Source organism: Mustelus asterias, chromosome 1 (assembly GCF_964213995.1).
Source record: "Mustelus asterias chromosome 1, sMusAst1.hap1.1, whole genome shotgun sequence".
Taxonomy (NCBI): domain Eukaryota; kingdom Metazoa; phylum Chordata; class Chondrichthyes; order Carcharhiniformes; family Triakidae; genus Mustelus; species Mustelus asterias.
The window spans coordinates 136,457,379-136,475,646 of record NC_135801.1 but is presented as its reverse complement, the minus strand read 5'-3'; the positions used below and the strand labels follow the sequence as shown (position 1 = coordinate 136,475,646).

Genomic DNA, 18,268 nt, shown 5'->3' with positions numbered 1-18,268 from the left:
GGTTGCACCTAGAGCTGCAAGCAGGGAAGCACGTGATCATTCAATGAGAAGTTTGAACGTACCATAGAACATAGAACATAGAACATTACAGCGCAGAACAGGCCCTTCGGCCCACGATGTTGCACCGACCAGTTAAAAAAAAAAACTGTGACCCTCCAACCTAAACCAATTTCTTTTCGTCCATGAACCTATCTACGGATCTCTTAAACGCCCCCAAACTAGGCGCATTTACTACTGATGCTGGCAGGGCATTCCAATCCCTCACCACCCTCTGGGTAAAGAACCTACCCCTGACATCGGTTCTATAACTACCCCCCCTCAATTTAAAGCCATGCCCCCTCGTGCTGGCTGCACCCAACTTACCTGCCACCTTCCCCAGCCCTGACTGGTAATTTACTGATGGGTGCTGTCTGACGATGTTGTTAAGTGGGGTTTGTGATTGGGGGGCACTGCTGTCAATCATCTGTCATCTCCCAGAGGCTGATTAGCTCCCGGCCTTCAGGTAGTCATGGGGTTAATTTACAAGAGGTTATGATGATAAACTATTCTCATTAACTTATGTTACCCTTAATTACTCTTATACATTACCCCAAGAAACTTCTGTAAATTAACCCCTCGGGCCTCCTATAGATCAGTGCCTCTCCGGCCTTCTCCCACTGTCCCCTGCCAGCCCTCCCCTGCCAGCCTTTGACCCTCCTCTCCCGCTTTCAGTTCTATTGTCAATTCGAACAGAATGGCCAATCTGGACACCGAAAGGTGAACCAATCAGGGCAGTTAAAGGCTGACCCTTACTGGTCCATTTTGGGGAAAAACGGTTTGCCCCTGGCACTAGCTGTGGTCGCCAGTGAGAAGGATTTGTGCACATGCAGCAGCATCCCGGTGCAGGCCTTTATCTGGCAGAGAATTGGAGGCATACCGATTCTCAGGGTGCAGCCAACATGGTTGTTTTCTGGGTAAACCAACAATAAAGGGAGCGTGAAATAAAGGGGAGGGGAAAGGAAGTGAACAGAAAAAATGCTGATGCTGTAACAAAAAAATTGAAGAGCTGACAGAAATTTCTGATGCAGTTCATGGGGGCGGCACCGGGGGCACAGTGGTTAGCACTGCTGCCTCACAGCACCAGGGACCCGGGTTCGATTCCAGCCTTGAGTAATTGTCTCTGTGGAGTTTGCATGTTCTCCCCATGTCTGAGTGGGTTCCTCCGGGTCTTCTGGTTTCCTTCCACAGTCCAAAGATGTGTAGGTTAGGCTGATTGGCCATGCTAAATTGCCCCTTAGTGTCAGGGGGATTAGAAGGGTGAATACATGGGGTTACAGGGATCGGGTTTGGGTGGGATTGTTGGTGGTGCACGTTCGATGGGCCGAATGGCCTCTTTCTGCACTGTAAGGATTTCTATGAATTAGAAGGAATGCAAACCAGGAGCTATTTGAGTTATTTTGAACAAATTGTCGGAACTTCTGGAACCGGGACTGGCCGGCCAAAAGCAAGACATCTGGTCACCATATCACTGATCCTGTCCTGTTTCCTTGGGCCAGGGTCATTTTTATAGGGGCGGTGATGCCCATGTTATTTGCAATGTTACTGCGATGTTTGCAATGTCAGGGGCACGCATTCTGCTTCATCATTTAAGGAACTTACCATTCCAGCTGAAGGTGAGAACATTTCACCTTTTCAAAATATTTATTTACAGGTGAAACTTCTCTCCCAATACTTTTTAGTGCTTTTCTGCCCCATTGCCAGGTTAATCACTTCCACTACCATGTGCATGGTGGTTGGCTGTGAGATCCCTTTGAAACCATTCTGCCTGCGTTTACTGACACTTCAGGGGAATTTTCCCATCCCACCCGCCATGGGAATGGTAGCAGGCGGGGGGCAGACCATGCAAAGGTCCGTTGACCTTGGGTGGGAATTTCCGGTTTTGGGGCGAATGCGGATGGAAAATCCTGCCCTTTGACTTGTTTTTATCACTTTCCTTCGGGAGTATTTTTTTTTGCATTTCAGTTTAATTTAGTTCTTTACTTTTTTTCTCTTTGCCTCTTTCTCTTGTCAGTCAGGGGAATTCCACTGTGGATTGCAGCAATCCCAACTGGCAGGACTGACATTCCTCCTGATATTCCATTTGTCTTCTAGAATCTCAAGGGGGGCAAGGAGGATGTTCAGGGCATTAATCAGATAGAGAGTGCTCTCTGTAGTTCAGGCACAGCCCTACCTATTACTCCAGTAGCATGGCCCACAGAACACTCTGGTCATTGGAGACTTGAGTTGGAGGCCTCCTCCTCGAGCTTCAAGTTATACCAGGATGAAAGGGGTATTGCAAATCTCGGGGTTGAATAAGCACATGTAGTGTTAGACATGCCCAAAGCTTGCAACCCAATAGGTGACTGTGCATCATGCAGCTAAATTGTTTTGTAATGAATTTTGGTTTCGGAAGGTGTGAGTGTGACAAGGTTTTCAATTATACATGGCATCTTGAAGCCGTGTCTGAAGCATGGATAGTCATAATATGCAAAGAATGAACTATAAGGTTGTGTGAAACCATTGATGAGGAGTCCCTTGGCACTGACAATACTTGGTTGACAAATAATTTTCAGACAGTGTATGAAATACATGTAGCGGGATTTTATGGCTTTGCTCGGCCCGAAACCGTAAAATCCCCCCTGAGTTCAATGGACCTTCCCATTGTCCATCCCTCATCTGCTCTGATTCCCGTGATGTATGAGGCAGTAGAATTCCAGTGATGGTGTCAATTTTTGTCCAGCCAAGTTGAGAATGAGGTGGAAAAGGCCTCAATTGATTTTGCCACCCTACTAAAGTTGACATAGAAACATAGAAAATAGGTGCAGGAGTAGGCCATTCAGCCCTTTGAGCCTGTACCACCATTCAATATGATCATGGCTGATCATGCACTTTCAGTAATCCCATTCCCACTTTCTCTCCATAGCCCTGATCCATTTAACCACAAGGGCCACGTCCAGCTCCCTCTTGAACATATCTAATGAATTGGCCCCAAGTTTTCTTTGGTACAGAATTCCACAGGTTCACAACTCTTTGAATGAAAAAGATCTTCCTCACCTCCATCCTGAATGACTTACCCCTTGTTCTTAGACTGTGATCCCGAGTTCCGGACTTCCCCAACACCGGCAACATTCTTCCTGCATCCAACCTGTCCAGTCCCATCAGGATTTTATATGTTTCTATAAGGCCCCCTCTCATTCTTCTAAATTCCAGCGAGTACAAGCCTATTCAATCCAGTCTTTCTTCATATGTCAGTCCTGCAATTACATGAATCAGTCTGGTGAACCTTCGCTGGACTCCCTCATTAGCAAGAATGTCCTTCCTCAGACCAAAGTTGTACACAATACTCAAGGTGTGGCTTCACCAAGGCCCTGTATGACTGCAGCAAGACATCTCTACTCCTATACTCAGATCCTCTTGCAATGAAGGTCAGCATGCCATTAGCTTTCCTCACTGCCTGCTGTACCTGCATGCCAGCCTTCAGCAACTGTCCCATAATGACACACAGATCACTACCGCCGACTATGGCAAGGTCTGCAAGACATAATAGGCTATAAGGTGAAGTAAAATCGTCGGCACCAATACACCTCTCCCCGATGAGCTCAATGTATTTTTTTAATCAGTGTCACAAGTAGGCTTACATTAACACTACAATGAAGTTACTGTAAAAATTCCCTAGTCGCCACACTCTGGCGCCTGTTCGGGTACACTGAGGGAGAATTTAGCTGGGCCAATGCAGCTGAGGGAATCTACACCAGAGACGATGTAGACTCCCTCTGCGCTCTCGGGATTCTATGATGTGTACCAATAATTTGTCAATGTATTGTATCCCCCCATTACCTTCAATATTTTGAAATAAGAACCCTATTTACCACCTTGGTGCATATGTTCACACAATTATGGAATCTTTTCACTGAGTGAACTCAGTTGTGTTTATGATTTCAGGGTAACTATGATGGTGAACTTCATAAGCATCCACAGCTTGAAGCTGACCTGGCAGCTGTGAGGGAGATCTATGGGCCTGGCGCAGTATCCCTCAGGTAAGCAGTTTGCTTATTAAAGAGCAGCCCTTCAATGATAAGGAATGAAGCTGAGTGCCTTCCCAGCTTATTGAGACATTGTCATGCCTATGCATTTCTGGTTTAGTCACAGTAAACCTGGGAAAGCTACTGCAGTGGCCAATGATGCAGGTTTGTTTTCCCCCAATTTATTCACAACTTTGAGATCAAGGGAGAAAGAGGAACAGACAAATCGTGTAATAATGAAAGATAATTCAGAAACCGGCTGGAGGTAAGCACAAACAATGAAATACTTTTGCTTCAATCTAGCTGGTATTTTTTGAACAGGATTGAAGGATGCTGACATTTGGTGATATCAGTGTACCTGACATGTTTATTGCTGCATGAGCTACCTGCAATTTATCATCATACACTATTAAAAGATATATAAACAGCTTGAATATTGGATTTATTCAGCACTTGCTTCAAAGTGTCAGGATCGCTTTTATTGGTGTCAAAATGAATGTTATAAATAGAGGGAGCTGGCGTGTGGGGACAGCGCTGATAACTCTGTTCTCCATTACTCTTTTTGTTGCTCTTGTTGTTCCATGCCATCAAGCAAGATGATGCCATGATGGAACATTTCACACTGTAAACAATCATAGCTGTTACCAAAGGATATCACAAAAGCTGCTTGTTAAAGTGATTTATGGCATTTGTGTTCTCGGCCAAAATCTTGAGCTCTTCACATCTCTCTGTACCAGGGCAATCCAATCCATAATGCCTCATCCTTTGGTCCACAAAGCCTGAGTGGCTCACTCACCTGGAATTAAGTCTCAGAACTGGAGCCATCAAGTTAATCATCGGAGATTCAGAACATTTGTTTTTAAGTTAACTTCAATGAAGGAGTGATCTGTATGATTTGATTTTTACTAAATTCATTTTCACTCTGTAGATGAATGCAGTAACAGCATATTTCTTACATTACATTACATTATATATTTCTTACACCGCGGCATGATGGCACAGTGATTAGCCCACTGCTGCCACTCAGCGCCAGAGACCCGTGTCCAATTCCCGGCTTGGGTCACTGTCTGTGTGGAGTTTGCACATTCTCCTCGTGTCTGCGTGGGTTTCTTCCAGGTGCTCCAGTTTCCTCCCACAGTCTGAAAGACATGTTGGTTAGGTGCATTGACTCGAACAGGTGCCAGAGTGTGGCGACTAGGGGAATTTCACAGTAACTTCATTGCAGTGTTAATATAAGCCTTATTTGTGACTAATAAATAAACTTTAACTTTAACATTCAGTTTTTTAAGGAATTGAGTGGTCCACAGGGCTGCATGATGCACAGCTAAGGAAAAAATAGTTTGGATATCTTTCAAAATATTTGCCACACAATTTATGAAGTTATAGTAATAAATTGATGACAAGTTATAATTAAAATATAAAACTGGAGTAATTTTATATGCACAGTGCTTTTTATTCCAAAGTAGTCTTTTCGTTCCTTTGGAGGTGAAAACAACTCTCCAGTGATCATATCCTTAATGTAGTTTTGAAGTAACAATTTTCAAATATCTTTACTAGCATCCCAAGATGTTATTATACAGTTACCGAATAACGCATAAGTACAACATTTTGTTAATTCTGCAGGTTGTTATAAAATGTTATTTCAAAACATTGAACAGTAAAATGATCTATTTTCTGAAACCATTGTCCCCAGGGAACTTATGTCTATACTACTCGGCACTTTATCAGAGAATAGGAGGTTTAGATTTGATTCATTATTGTCACATGTATCAGTATACAGTGAAAAGTATTGTTTCTATTGCACTATACCATGCCATTTATAGAGAAGGAAAGGAGAGGGTGCAGAATATAGGGCCTGATTTTCATTCTAAGTGCTGAATCTGGGCGCAATTCAGATCCGACTTGGGAATCTGCTTTCAGGCGCCCCCATACGCACTCAGCCTGAAAAAAAAAATCACGGGTCAGAATCACGCTGTGGACAGAGCTTATCGCGCCCGAAATGATCAGAGCTCTGAACTGCGCATGCGCAGTTAGAAAAAAATTTGAAAAAGCGCGCCAGTGTCAGATCGCTCCCGAGCCGCAGAAAGCGGAGAAAGCGGCCCGGGAGCGAAAAGCGGGAGCGATAGCCCCCACAGACATCATTGTCCCCGTTATCCACCACCCCCCCCCACTACCCAGACTGATTGTGACCCCCTGCCCCCTTCCCCCCCCACCAATCGCACACAGAGTGGCACCGGACCCACCTGCCCCCCCCCTGCCCCCCACCAGAGATACATCTTACCCGTCTCACTACCCCCCTCCCCCAGAGAATGATCTGGCCCCCCTCCCACTCCCCCAGAGAATGATCTGGCCTCACACACCCCCACTCCCCAGAGGAACATCTGACCCGCCTCAGGATGACGTCAGTGGGCCTGGAGGTCTGGAGTGCATCTGCTTCAATGCAAGGAGCGTCACGGGCAAGACAGATGAGCTTAGAGCCTTAATGTTTGCGCGGAACTTGGATGTGGTAGCAGTGACGGACACTTGGTCAAAAGAAGGACAGGACTGGCAGCTGAATATTCCGGGGTATAAGTGTTTTTGGCGAGACAGAGGAGGGGCTAGGAGAGGTGGGGGAGTAGCAATGCTGGTTAGGGCGCATATTACAGCGGTACAGAGGGTGGACAATTTGGAAGGATCAGGTAACGAGTGACTGTGGGTGGAGCTCAGAAATAGGAAGGGCACAGTCACTATGCTGGGGGTATACTACAGGCCTCCCAACAGCCCACGGGAAGTTGAGGAACGGATATGTAAGGAGATTCTGGACAGGTGCAGAAAAAATAGGGTTGTTGTAGTGGGGGACTTTAATTTCCCTGGCACAGACTAATTTCCCTTGTATAGACTGGAAATCACTTCGGGCTGGGGGCCTGGACGGGGAAGAATTTATAAAATGCATACAGGAAGGTTCTTTGGAACAATATGTTGACAGTCCAACTAGAGAGGGGGCTATACTGGACCTAGTACTGGGGAATGAGCCCGGTCAGATCATCAAAGTTTCAGTGGGGGAACATGTGGCAAATAGTGACCACAATTCTGTAAACTTTAGGATAGTAATGGAAAAAGATGAGTGCTGTCCTATGGGTAAAGTGCTGAATTGGGGGAAGCTAACTATAGCCGGATTAGGCAGGATTTGGTGGCTGTTGATTGGGAGAGGCTGTTCGAGGGTAAATCCACATCTGGCATGTGGGAGTCTTTTAAGGAGCAGTTGATAAGACTGCAGGACAGGCATGTGCCTGTAAAGAGGAAGGATAGGAAAGATAGGATTCGAGAGCCGTGGATAACCAGTGAAATTGTGGGTCTAATCAAAAAGAAAAAAGAGGCATACATGAGGTCCAGGCAGCGAAAAACAGATGGAGCACTGGATGAATACAGAGAAAGTAGAAAAGAACTCAAACAGGGAGTTAGAAGGGCAAAAAGGAGTCACAAAATGTCCTTGGCAGACAGGATTAAGGAGAATCTGAAGGCATTTTATGCATACATTAGGAATAAGAGGGTTGTTAGGGAAAGAATCGGACCTCTTAGGGACAAAGGAGGGGAATTATGCTTAGAACCAAAGGAAGTAGGTGAGATGCTAAATGAATACTTTGCATCAGTATTCACAAAGAAGAGGGACATGTTGACTGGTAGTGTCTCAGAGAGATGTGTTGACCCGTTAGAAAAAAATCTCAATTACAAGGGAGGAAGTGTTAGGTTTTTTATGAAACATTAAGACAGACAAATCCCCAGGGCCGAATGGCATCTATCCTAGACTCCTCAGAGAGGCAAGAGATGAAATTGCTGGGCCTCTAACATAAATCTTTGTCTCTTTGCTGGACACAGGTGAGGTCCAAGAGGATTGGAGCTTAGCAAATGTGGTCCCGTTATTTAAGAAGGGTAGCAAGGATAACCCGGGTAATTATAGGCCGGTGAGCTTGACGTCCGTGGTAGGGAAATTTTTGGAGAAGATTCTTAGAGATAAGATATATGCGCATTTAGAACTGAATAATCTCATTAGCGATAGACAGCATGGTTTTGTACGAGGGAGGTCATGCCTCACAAATTTGATTGAGTTTTTTGAGGAGGTGACAAAACCGATTGATGAGGGAAGGGCCGTGGATGTCATCTATATGGATTTTAGTAAAGCGTTTGACAAGGTCCCTCACGGCAGGCTGGTGCAAAAGGTTAAATCTCACGGGATAAAAGGTGAGCTAGCTAGATGGGTGGAGAACTGGCTTAGCCATAGAAGACAGAGGGTAACAGTGGAGGGATCTTTTTCCAGTTGGAGATCTGTGACTAGTGGTGTTCTGCAGGGTTCTGTACTGGGACCTCTGCTGTTTGTGATATATATAAATGATTTGGTGGGAGATGTAGCTGGTGTGATCAGTAAGTTTGCGGATGACACAATGATTGCTGGAGTTGCGGATAGTGATGAACATTGTCAGAGAATACAGCAAGATATAGATAGGCTGGACCATTGGGCGGAGAAATGGCAGATGGAATTTAATCCAGATAAATGCGAAGTGATGCATTTCGGTAGATCTAATGTAAGGGGGGGCTATACAATAAATGGCAGAACCATCAGGAGTATAGACACACAGAGGGACCTGGGTGTACAAGTCCACAGATCCTTAAAGGTGGCAGCACAGGTGGAGAGGGTGGTCAAGAAGGCATATGGCATGCTTGCCTTTATTGGACGGGGCATAGAATATAAAAGTTGGGGTCTGATGTTGCGGCTGTATAGAACGTTGGTTAGGCCACATTTGGAATACTGTGTCCAGTTCAGGTTGCCTAACTACCAGAAGGACGTGGACGTGGAGGCTTTGGAGAGAGTACAGAGAAGGTTTACCAGGATGTTGCCTGGTATGGAGGGTCTCAGCTATGAGGAGAGATTGGGTAAACTGGGGATGTTCTCCCTGAAAAGATGGAGGATGAGGGGCGACCTAATAGAGATGTATAAAATTATGAAGGGCATAGATAGGGTGAACAGTGGGAAGCTTTTTCCCAGGTCGGAGGTGACGAACACAAGGGGTCACAGGTTCAAGGTGAGGGGGGCAAGGTTCAACACAGATGTCAGGGGGACGTATTTTACACAGAGGGTGGTGGGGGCCTGGAATGCACTGCCAAGCAAGGCGATTGAGGCGGACACGCTGGGATCGTTTAAGACTTATCTAGATAGCCACATGAACAGACTGGGAATAGAGGGATACAAACGAATGGTCTAGTTGAGCACATGAGCGGCGCAGGTTTGGAGGGCCGAAGGGCCTGTTCCTGTGCTGTATGGTTGTGGTGAACCATCGTTGGTTACCACTGGGGGTTGTTATTATGTTACTGTTGGGCTAGGGTGTTGTCACTGTGGGGGTTGTACAATGTTGTTGGGTTAGGGTGTTTACCTGTTATAAGTGTTATCATGGCACATCCCGGTGGGGCCCCGCCTCCGGAGGCGAGGTATAAGACCCTCTGCTCCGGCAGGACCCCTTCAGTCTGAACTGGTGTATTCGTGTTAGTAGTTCCATTGTTAGACAATAAAAGCCTTCAATACTGAAGCCTTGTTCCACGTGCTTGATTGTCGCGCATCAATTTTATTGTCTAACAGAAAACTCTCAGCTGTACAAAAAAAAAGAGTATGGAACAGATCTTGAAACCAGATCGTCTGGCGCTGGACCCACGTGCGGTCGGTGCCGCTAACACCTTCGACCACTGGTGGAAGTGTTTCGAAGACTACCTGGCTGCCTCTGTAGCTATTACTACAGTAAGAAGTTTAACAACACCAGGTTAAAGTCCAACAGGTTTATTTGGTAGCAAAAGCCACACAAGCTTGTGTGGCTTTTGCTACCAAATAAACCTGTTGGACTTTAACCTGGTGTTGTTAAACTTCTTACTGTGTTTACCCCAGTCCAACGCCGGCATCTCCACATCATGGCTATTACTACAGACAGCGACAAACTCCAAGTCCTCCACGCAAGGGTAAGCGACACGATTTATCTCGCGATTCGTGCGGCTCCCACTTACCCGAGGGCCGTCGAGCTCTTGAAGAAACGATACACGAAACCACCCAACGAGATACACGCTCGTTACCTCCTCGCTACACGACGTCGGCAGTCGGGCGAAACCATGGAGGACTACGCCAATGAGCTCCTGCAGCTTGCCAGGGGTTGCGATTGTAAAGACGTATCAGCCGAACAATACATGTACGACCTCGCCCGAGACGCGTTCGTAGCAGGGGTAGGGTCCTCGTACATCCGGCTTAAATTACTGGAAAAGGGGAACCTCGACTTGACCCAAGCGATGGAGATGGCTGAGATGCTGGAAGCGGCGTCGAAAAGCTTGGCGCTGTACCCCGAGGACCACGTGGAGTCAACGTGGCAAGAGCAAGCTCAGCTCCCTCCTCGCCCCGCAAACCTGCGCTCCCAGATCGATCCGACGACGGCGGCAGCTCCAGGTGGCCAGCGATGCTATTTTTGCGGTGGGGCCAAGCATCCACGGCAACAGTGTCCGGCAAGAACGGCAATCTGCAGCCAGTGCGGTAAAAAAGGCCACTACGGTAAAGTCTGCAGGTCGAAGTCTAAAAACGGCAGTGCAGCTTGTAACCCTCCAGAACGGAGACAATCTCCTTCGGCGTCGCAGTACCCACGAGGTCCGACCACGTGTGAACCCAGGACGGCGCCATCGTGGCTGACGGAGGAGGAGGAAGACCACCAGGAGTCGCTGCGTTTGGCGCCCTCGCCCACGTGCGATTCATGGGGGCGGCCATCATGGTCCACGACGACTAGGAGAGACCAGCAGGGGTCCTCAGCATCAACATCGGCGGCATGCAGTGACGCCCAAGGGCCAACGGTGGCGTCGATCTCCCTGGACCAGACTAAGCACCACAGGCTTGAGAATTCAATGATGGATAGAAAGGTAAATGGTCGAACTGTGAATTGTCTGTTTGACAGTGGGAGCACCGAAAGTTTCATACACCCTGAAACTGCTAAAAGGTGTATTCCGTACGCGCAGGTTAGCCATCCTCGGATACGTGGTGGAAAACGGGGTCATTGGCCCTGATCCAGACCGTATGCGCCCCCTTTCTGAACTTCCCGTGCCCGCTAGCACGAAAGCACTGAGGAGATGCCTCGGGTTTTTTTCGTACTATGCACAGTGGGTCCCCAATTACGCGGACAAAGCTCGTCCGCTCATCAAGTCCACGACCTTCCCACTTACGCCGGAGGCCCAATTGGCCTTCAAGGCTTTGAAAAGCGACATTTCGAAAGCCACGATGCACGCGGTGGATGAATCCATCCCTTTCCAGGTGGAGAGTGATGCATCTGATTTCGCCCTAGCCGCCACACTAAACCAGGCAGGCAGGCGAGTCGCGTTCTTTTCCCGCACCCTTCAAGGCCCTGAAATTCGGCACTCAGCGGTGGAGAAGGAGGCTCAGGCCATTGTGGAGGCAGTCAGACACTGGCGCCATTACCTGGCGGGGAAGCGGTTCACTCTGATCACGGATCAACGATCCGTGGCGTTTATGTTCAGCAACACGCAGAGGGGCAAGATCAAGAACGATAAGATCTTGCGGTGGAGAATTGAGCTCTCCACCTATAATTACGATATTATGTATCGTCCAGGGAAGCTCAATGAGCCCTCGGATGCCCTCTCGCGCGGAACATGCGCCATCATGCAGGAGGACTGCTTGAAGGCCCTCCACAATGACTTGTGTCATCCTGGAGTCACCCGACTCTACCATTTCGTCAAAGCCCGCAACCTGCCCTACTCGGTGGAGGATGTCAGGTCAGTGACGAGAAGCTGTCGGATTTGCGCAGAATGCAAACCACACTTTTATCGACCAGACCGGGCACAATTGGTCAAGGCCACTCGCCCTTTTGAGAGGCTGAGTGTGGATTTTAAAGGCCCCCTTCCCTCAACGGACCGGAATGTCTATTTCCTCAACATAATAGACAAGTACTCCCGGTTCCCGTTTGTTGTCCCCTGTGCGGACACGTCATCAAGGCATTCAGTGAGCTTTTTACCCTGTTCGGGTACCCCTGCTACATTCATAGCGACAGGGGCTCGTCGTTCATGAGCAACGACTTGAGGCAATTCCTGCTCTCATTCGGGATTGCCTCTAGTAGAACCACGAGCTACAACCCTAGGGGTAACGGACAGGTGGAAAGGGAGAATGCTACAGTCTGGAAGGCTGTCCTACTGGCACTGAAATCCAGGGGCCTTCCAGTCTCCCGTTGGCAGGAGGTCCTTCCAAATGCGCTCCATTCTATCCGCTCCCTCCTGTGTACGGCAACCAATGCTACTCCCCACGAGAGGATGTTCTCATTCCCTCGGAAGTCGTCCTCGGGGATCTCATTACCAGCCTGGTTGACGTACCCAGGACCCGTCCTTCTGCGGCGACATGTGAGGGTTCGCAGGTCCGACCCCTTGGTCGAACCGGTCCAACTCCTCCACGCCAACCCTCAGTATGCCTATGTGGCATATCCTGACGGGCGAGAGGACACTGTCTCCATTAGAGACCTGGCGCCCGCAGGGGACGTAGCAACTCCTGTCGCTCCCATACCCCCTGTCACGAATCCCCTACTACTCATTGCTTCCCCAGACGTGGCGCGGTCAGCACCGGGACCAGTGCATAACAGTTCTACTCCCATGTACAGCTGTAGACTCGGAGATCGGCGCCACCACCGAAGGTTCCAGGATCCCCTGCACCATCGCCTCACCAGGGCCAACTGGCCCGGGAGTCCTTGAGGGGACAGCCGGACGTTGTTTTGGAGAGAACGCCACCGCAAGCACCTGCTCCGGTTTCGCAACCGGTGTTGAGGAGATCACAGCGACGGTGCGGTCCTCCAGACCGTCTGGACTTGTGAATTCTGTACATATGACCTGTTTTTTTTGCGCCCCGCCGGCCTTTGTTTTTAAAGGAGGGGTGAATGTGGTGAACCATCGTTGGTTACCACTGGGGGTTGTTATTATGTTACTGTTGGGCTAGGGTGTTGTCACTGTGGGGGTTGTACAATGTTGTTGGGTTAGGGTGTTTACCTGTTATAAGTGTTATCATGGCACATCCCGGTGGGGCCCCGCCTCCGGAGGCGAGGTATAAGACCCTCTGCTCCGGCAGGACCCCTTCAGTCTGAACTGGTGTATTCGTGTTAGTAGTTCCATTGTTAGACAATAAAAGCCTTCAATACTGAAGCCTTGTTCCACGTGCTTGATTGTCGCGCATCAATGGTTCTTTGTTCTTTGTTCCTTCTCCCTCCCCACCCCCCCAACCAGGGAATGATCTGACCTGCCTCACTCTCTCCACCCCGCCGACACCACCCCCCCCCCCCCCACCACCATTGAGTCGGAGTGCCGTTGGAAGCTTTGAACTCGCCTCTTAGCAGCTGAAGCGCCCGATTCAGACTTTTATTCAGCATGTTTATTTTGGTGCGATTCCAGATCGGCGAACACAGTGGTAAAAGGGGAAATGCTGATAAAGTTGGGCGGGCAGTTCATTAATTCAATTTAAATGCATGCAAATGCATTTAAATCGCCGTTGCGCCCGTTTCGGGCGCGAATCAGATCGCGGCCATTCCCGGGTCTCAGTAAAGTGGCCACCTGCGCAGACGCGGGCACGGATTGCGTTAATGGCCTCACACCCGACTTTACCACATTTTCATGCCTGTTTAATGGTAAAATAGGACCCATAGTTTTACAATCATAGCTCGGGTCTAGAGAAAGGTAGGTCCATTCAGATGTCTGATGGCAGCAGGAAAGAAGCTGTTCTTGAGTTGGTTGGTACGTGACCTCAGACCTTTGTATCTTTTTCCCGACGGAAGAAGGTGGAAGAGAGAATGTCTGGGGTGGGTAGGGTCCTTGATTTTGCTGGCCGCTATTCTGGGCAGCAGGAAGCGTAGATAGAGTCAGTGGATGGAAGATTGGTTTGCATGATGGACATGCCAACCTTCCTTAATGGTGATGTTGGTGGGCTTTCTTAACTATAGCGTCAGCATGGAGGGACCAGGACAGGGGATGGAGGATTCACAGTTTATCCAGGCTATTTACAAACATCAGAAATTCTGTTTGTGAACTTGAATGGTCAAAAATGATATTTCATAACGAAAATATAGTTGAAACTTTAATTTATTTTAATTTTGGAATAATTGAATTTCATACGTCCTGAAAAATCACTAAGTCTCTCTGTGCACTGAACATTTGTCTTTAAGTAGGTATACTTCTATACAGATCCTTGTTTATATCCTATTTCTATTCACTTTAACATTCCCTATCACTTGTGACCTTCAACCTGACTCCATCTTCTTGAAAAGGCTGAATTACAGGGATTCTCCCTGAAGTGGCAGAGAAAATCACCAGGCTGGGAATATTCTGCTGCAACTTCCTGACTTCAGTAGTTGCAAAGTAGTTGCAGGTACAGAGCTGCTCCATCACTTTTCCACAACCTTGCTTCTGCACCTTGGGCTTTGTTTTCCTTGATTTTTATCTGTCTGCCATTTACCTTTGGTAGAGTCTGTCAATGGGCCAAAATGCCTCAGGTAAACCTCAAAACGTTTACAGGTATTCTGCAGAGAGTTGCAAGTCAGGAATGGATGGAGGAACCATGAGAGCAGAAGAATACGCTGGCATTTCATTGATACCTTTGAGAATCACTAAGTAACGACATTTTCCTCAGGGAATTAAATTAGGGGTTTTCTCATTGTGCTTTCCAAATGTTTTATGATTGCAACAGTGCTACAAGAATTACTGCCTAAACCAATAATCCTTGACAGGATTGTCCAAAATGTAACATCGTTCGTCACTGACTGAACCAGGGTGATTAGAGGAGATAAAGGGAAACTACTGCAGATGCTGTAAATCAGAAATGCTGGAAACATCCAGCAGGTCTGGCAGCATCTGTAGAGTGAAAAAAAACAAGAGTTAATGTTTCAGGTCAACTCCCACCTCCCCAATCCCGTCCCCACCTTTTCTCCATCAGTCAACCACTTACCCACCAGCAATATAATTACGTGATCCTGCAGTGACTTTGGATACCTCACTGGGATCAGGATCAAAGATTACCGATGCCTGTTTTGACACAAGTTCATTGGTCCTGGCCACTTTTAGATAGAGGATTATCAACATGTGGAATAGATTCCCCAGGGAGGGAGATACTAAAGTGAAGAAAGACTTGGTGGATTATTGAGAGGTACTGAATTTTCTGATCTGACGGATGATCAGTAGAGTCTTTTCCTGCCCTATACTTTCCTTTATTCACAAACTATGCGACCCTGTAAACAAGAAATAATCTTGTAAATTCTTTCTACCTTCCTTCACTATTTATTTCTATCAGCTACTTCCTGGTTGTGTAATAAAACAGAGAAAACAGCACATGTAATTGGGACATATTGGGCTTTGAATTCCACCAAGTTCTATTTCTTTATTGTCATAACCTGAAGCATATCATTATCCATTCCCAGTCCAGTGTTGTATGTTGCCACTTCAACATAATACAGTTTATATCAGACAAATCAAAAGCTTGCACAATGGATGCAAAGTTGCTAATAAGTTTTGTGATAACTGTACATCAAACTACATTAGTGCTCAAATATTAATGTTAAATTGTTCACAGATAATTGCCTGCCTGTATGAAATCTAATTTCCCTTGCTTACAAGTGACAAATTATATTTTGAAAGATAATGACTTGAATAATCACTAAGTCTGATTGCATGTGTGGATATTGTACTCCAGCTAGTTTAAAGAGATAGTGTTGGGCAAGCTAATGGGGCTAAAGGTAGACAAGTCTCCTGGCCCTGATGGAATGCATCCCAGGGTACTAAAAGGAATGGAGGGGGAAATAGCAAATACACTAGTGGTAATTTAGCAAAATTCGCTGGACTCTGGGGTGGTTCCCGCAGGTTGGAAAACAGCAAATGTAACATCACTGTTTAAAAAAGGTGGACAAAAGGCAGATAACTATAGGCTGGTTAGCTTAACTTCTGTAGTAGGGAAAATGCTTGAATTTATCATCAAAGAAGAAATAGCGAGACATCTGGATAGAAATTGTACTCTTTGGGAAGACACAGCATGGGTTCATGAAAGGCAGGTCATGTTTAACTAATTTACTGGAATTCTTTGAGGACATTATGAGCGCGGTGGACAATGGGGAATCGGTAGATGTGGTTTATCTGGATTTCAAAAGGCATTTGACAAGGTGTCGTACAAAAGGCTGCTGCATAAGATAAAGGGCATAGCATTACAGGTAATGTATTCGCATGGATAGAGGATAGGTTAACTAACAGAAAACAAAGAGTGGGGATAAATGGGTGTTTTTCTGGTTGACGATCAGTGATTAGTGGTGTGCCTCAGGGATCAGTGTTGGGACCGCAATTGTTTACAATTTACATAGATGATTTGGAGTTGGGACCAAGTGTACTGTGTCAAAGTTCACAGATGACAGTAAGATGAATGGTAAAGCAAAGTGTGCAGAGGACACTGAAAGTCTGCTCAGGGATATTGATAGTTTAAATGAGTGGGCAAGGGTCTGGCAGATGGGGTACAATGTTAGTAAATGTGAGGTCATCCATTTTGGTAGGAATAACAGCAAAATGGACTATTATTTAAATAGTAAAAAATTGCAGCATGCTGCTGTACAGAGGGACCTGGGTGTCCTTATGAATAAATCGCAAAAAGTTGGTTTGCAGGTGCAGCAGGTAATTAAAAAGGCAAATGGAATTGCTGAAGGGATGGAGTTTAAAAACAGCGAGGTAATGTTGCAGCTGTATAAGGTGCTGGTGAGGCCACACCTGGAGTACTGTGTACAGTTGTCGTCTCCTTACTTGAGAAAGGATAGACTGGCACTGGAAGAGGTGCAGACGAGATTCACTAGGTTAATTCCGGAATTGAGATGATTGGCTTATGAGGACAGACTGAGTAGACTGGGACTATACTTATTGGAATTTAAAAGAATGAGGGGGGGATCTTATAGAAACAGATAAAATTATCTGGGCAGGGAATACATAAGATAAAAGCAGGCAGGCTGTTTCCACTGCCGGGTGAAACTAGAATTAGGGGGCATGGCCTCAAAATAAGGGGGAGCAGATTTAGGACTGAGTTGAGGAGCAACTTCTTCACACAAAGGATTGTGAATCTGTGGAATTCCCTGCTCAGTGAAGCAGTTGAGACTACCTCGTTGAATGTTTTTAAGGCAAAGATAGATAGATTTTTGAACAGTAAAAGAATCAAGGGTTATGGTGAGCGGGCGGGGCGGGTAAGTGGAGCTGAGTCCACGAAAAGATCAGCCATGATTTTACTGAATGGCGGAGCAGGCTCAAGGGGCCAAATGGCCTATTCCTGTCCCCAGTTCTTAAGTTCTTATGTTCTTATGAACCTCTGCTTATTTTTGAGGTGATGATTGGACATTTGAGGAGCAGGAAATTAGGGCAAACTCACTACACCCTTTCACCGATTCTTCAGCAACTTTTGCTGGAGGGGTATGGTGCTGCTTTTTCCACTTTCCATCCTTCTGTCCCAGCATCACTTTAGTTGGAGTAGGGTGGGATCAGGGCAGGGCAAAATGTGACTGATTGTAATTCAATGCCAGTATTTAGGAGGCAATGCATCTGATTTAAAAAACGTAACAGCAGTAAATATATGCAAATATACGCAGATCAGTGCTGGGAGAGAACAGAGGGATTTAGACACAGGTTCACAGATCATTTCAAAAAACGACTTCCAGTTGATGGTATTGCAAATAAAACTCTAGCTTTTATCTTGAGAGGTATAGAATGTAAAGTGAGTCTATACAGAGCCTTAATAAGAGCTCAAGTTAGAGTAATTATGATTACGAAATATATTGAGCTTTAGATTTTCCAGCCTTCCCGCCCTGCGGTAGATGCCATGAGACATTGGCTGCCAATGGGATCTTCCAGCCCCATCTAAGTCTATGGGCTTTTCCTTGGTTCGCCTGCCCCGCCACTGGGAAATCCTTTGTGAGGGGTCGACTTCAGTGGGACAGGAAGATCCCGCTGCTGGGAGGGGGCTGGGAAACCGCACCCTATGTCTCTACATCCTTGGACTCAGATTTTGTAGGTAGGTGGCAACACTGAACGGCTAGAGAGTGCTGGTGAGTGGCAGCTAACCTTGAAGCAAGGACAAATGTGACCAGGCAGACTAATTGCAAGATTCATGAGGATGCTGTCTGTCATAAAGGAATACAAATGTTAATGTCATATGTGAAAAGTTGGGCTGCTTCTAA

The 18,268-nt window shown here is 46.7% G+C and overlaps 1 protein-coding gene across 2 annotated transcripts in view; it reads left to right on the top strand.

The window, feature by feature from the left end:
* parp8 (poly (ADP-ribose) polymerase family, member 8) overlaps window positions 1-18,268 on the top strand; it is a 427,354-nt gene that overhangs the window by 229,640 nt on the left and 179,446 nt on the right. For both annotated transcript variants that reach the window (XM_078219454.1, XM_078219455.1), the window contains exon 7: window positions 3,961-4,055. In XM_078219454.1, the coding sequence (XP_078075580.1) occupies window positions 3,961-4,055 (95 nt within the window). The remainder of the gene's footprint in view (window positions 1-3,960; window positions 4,056-18,268) is intronic.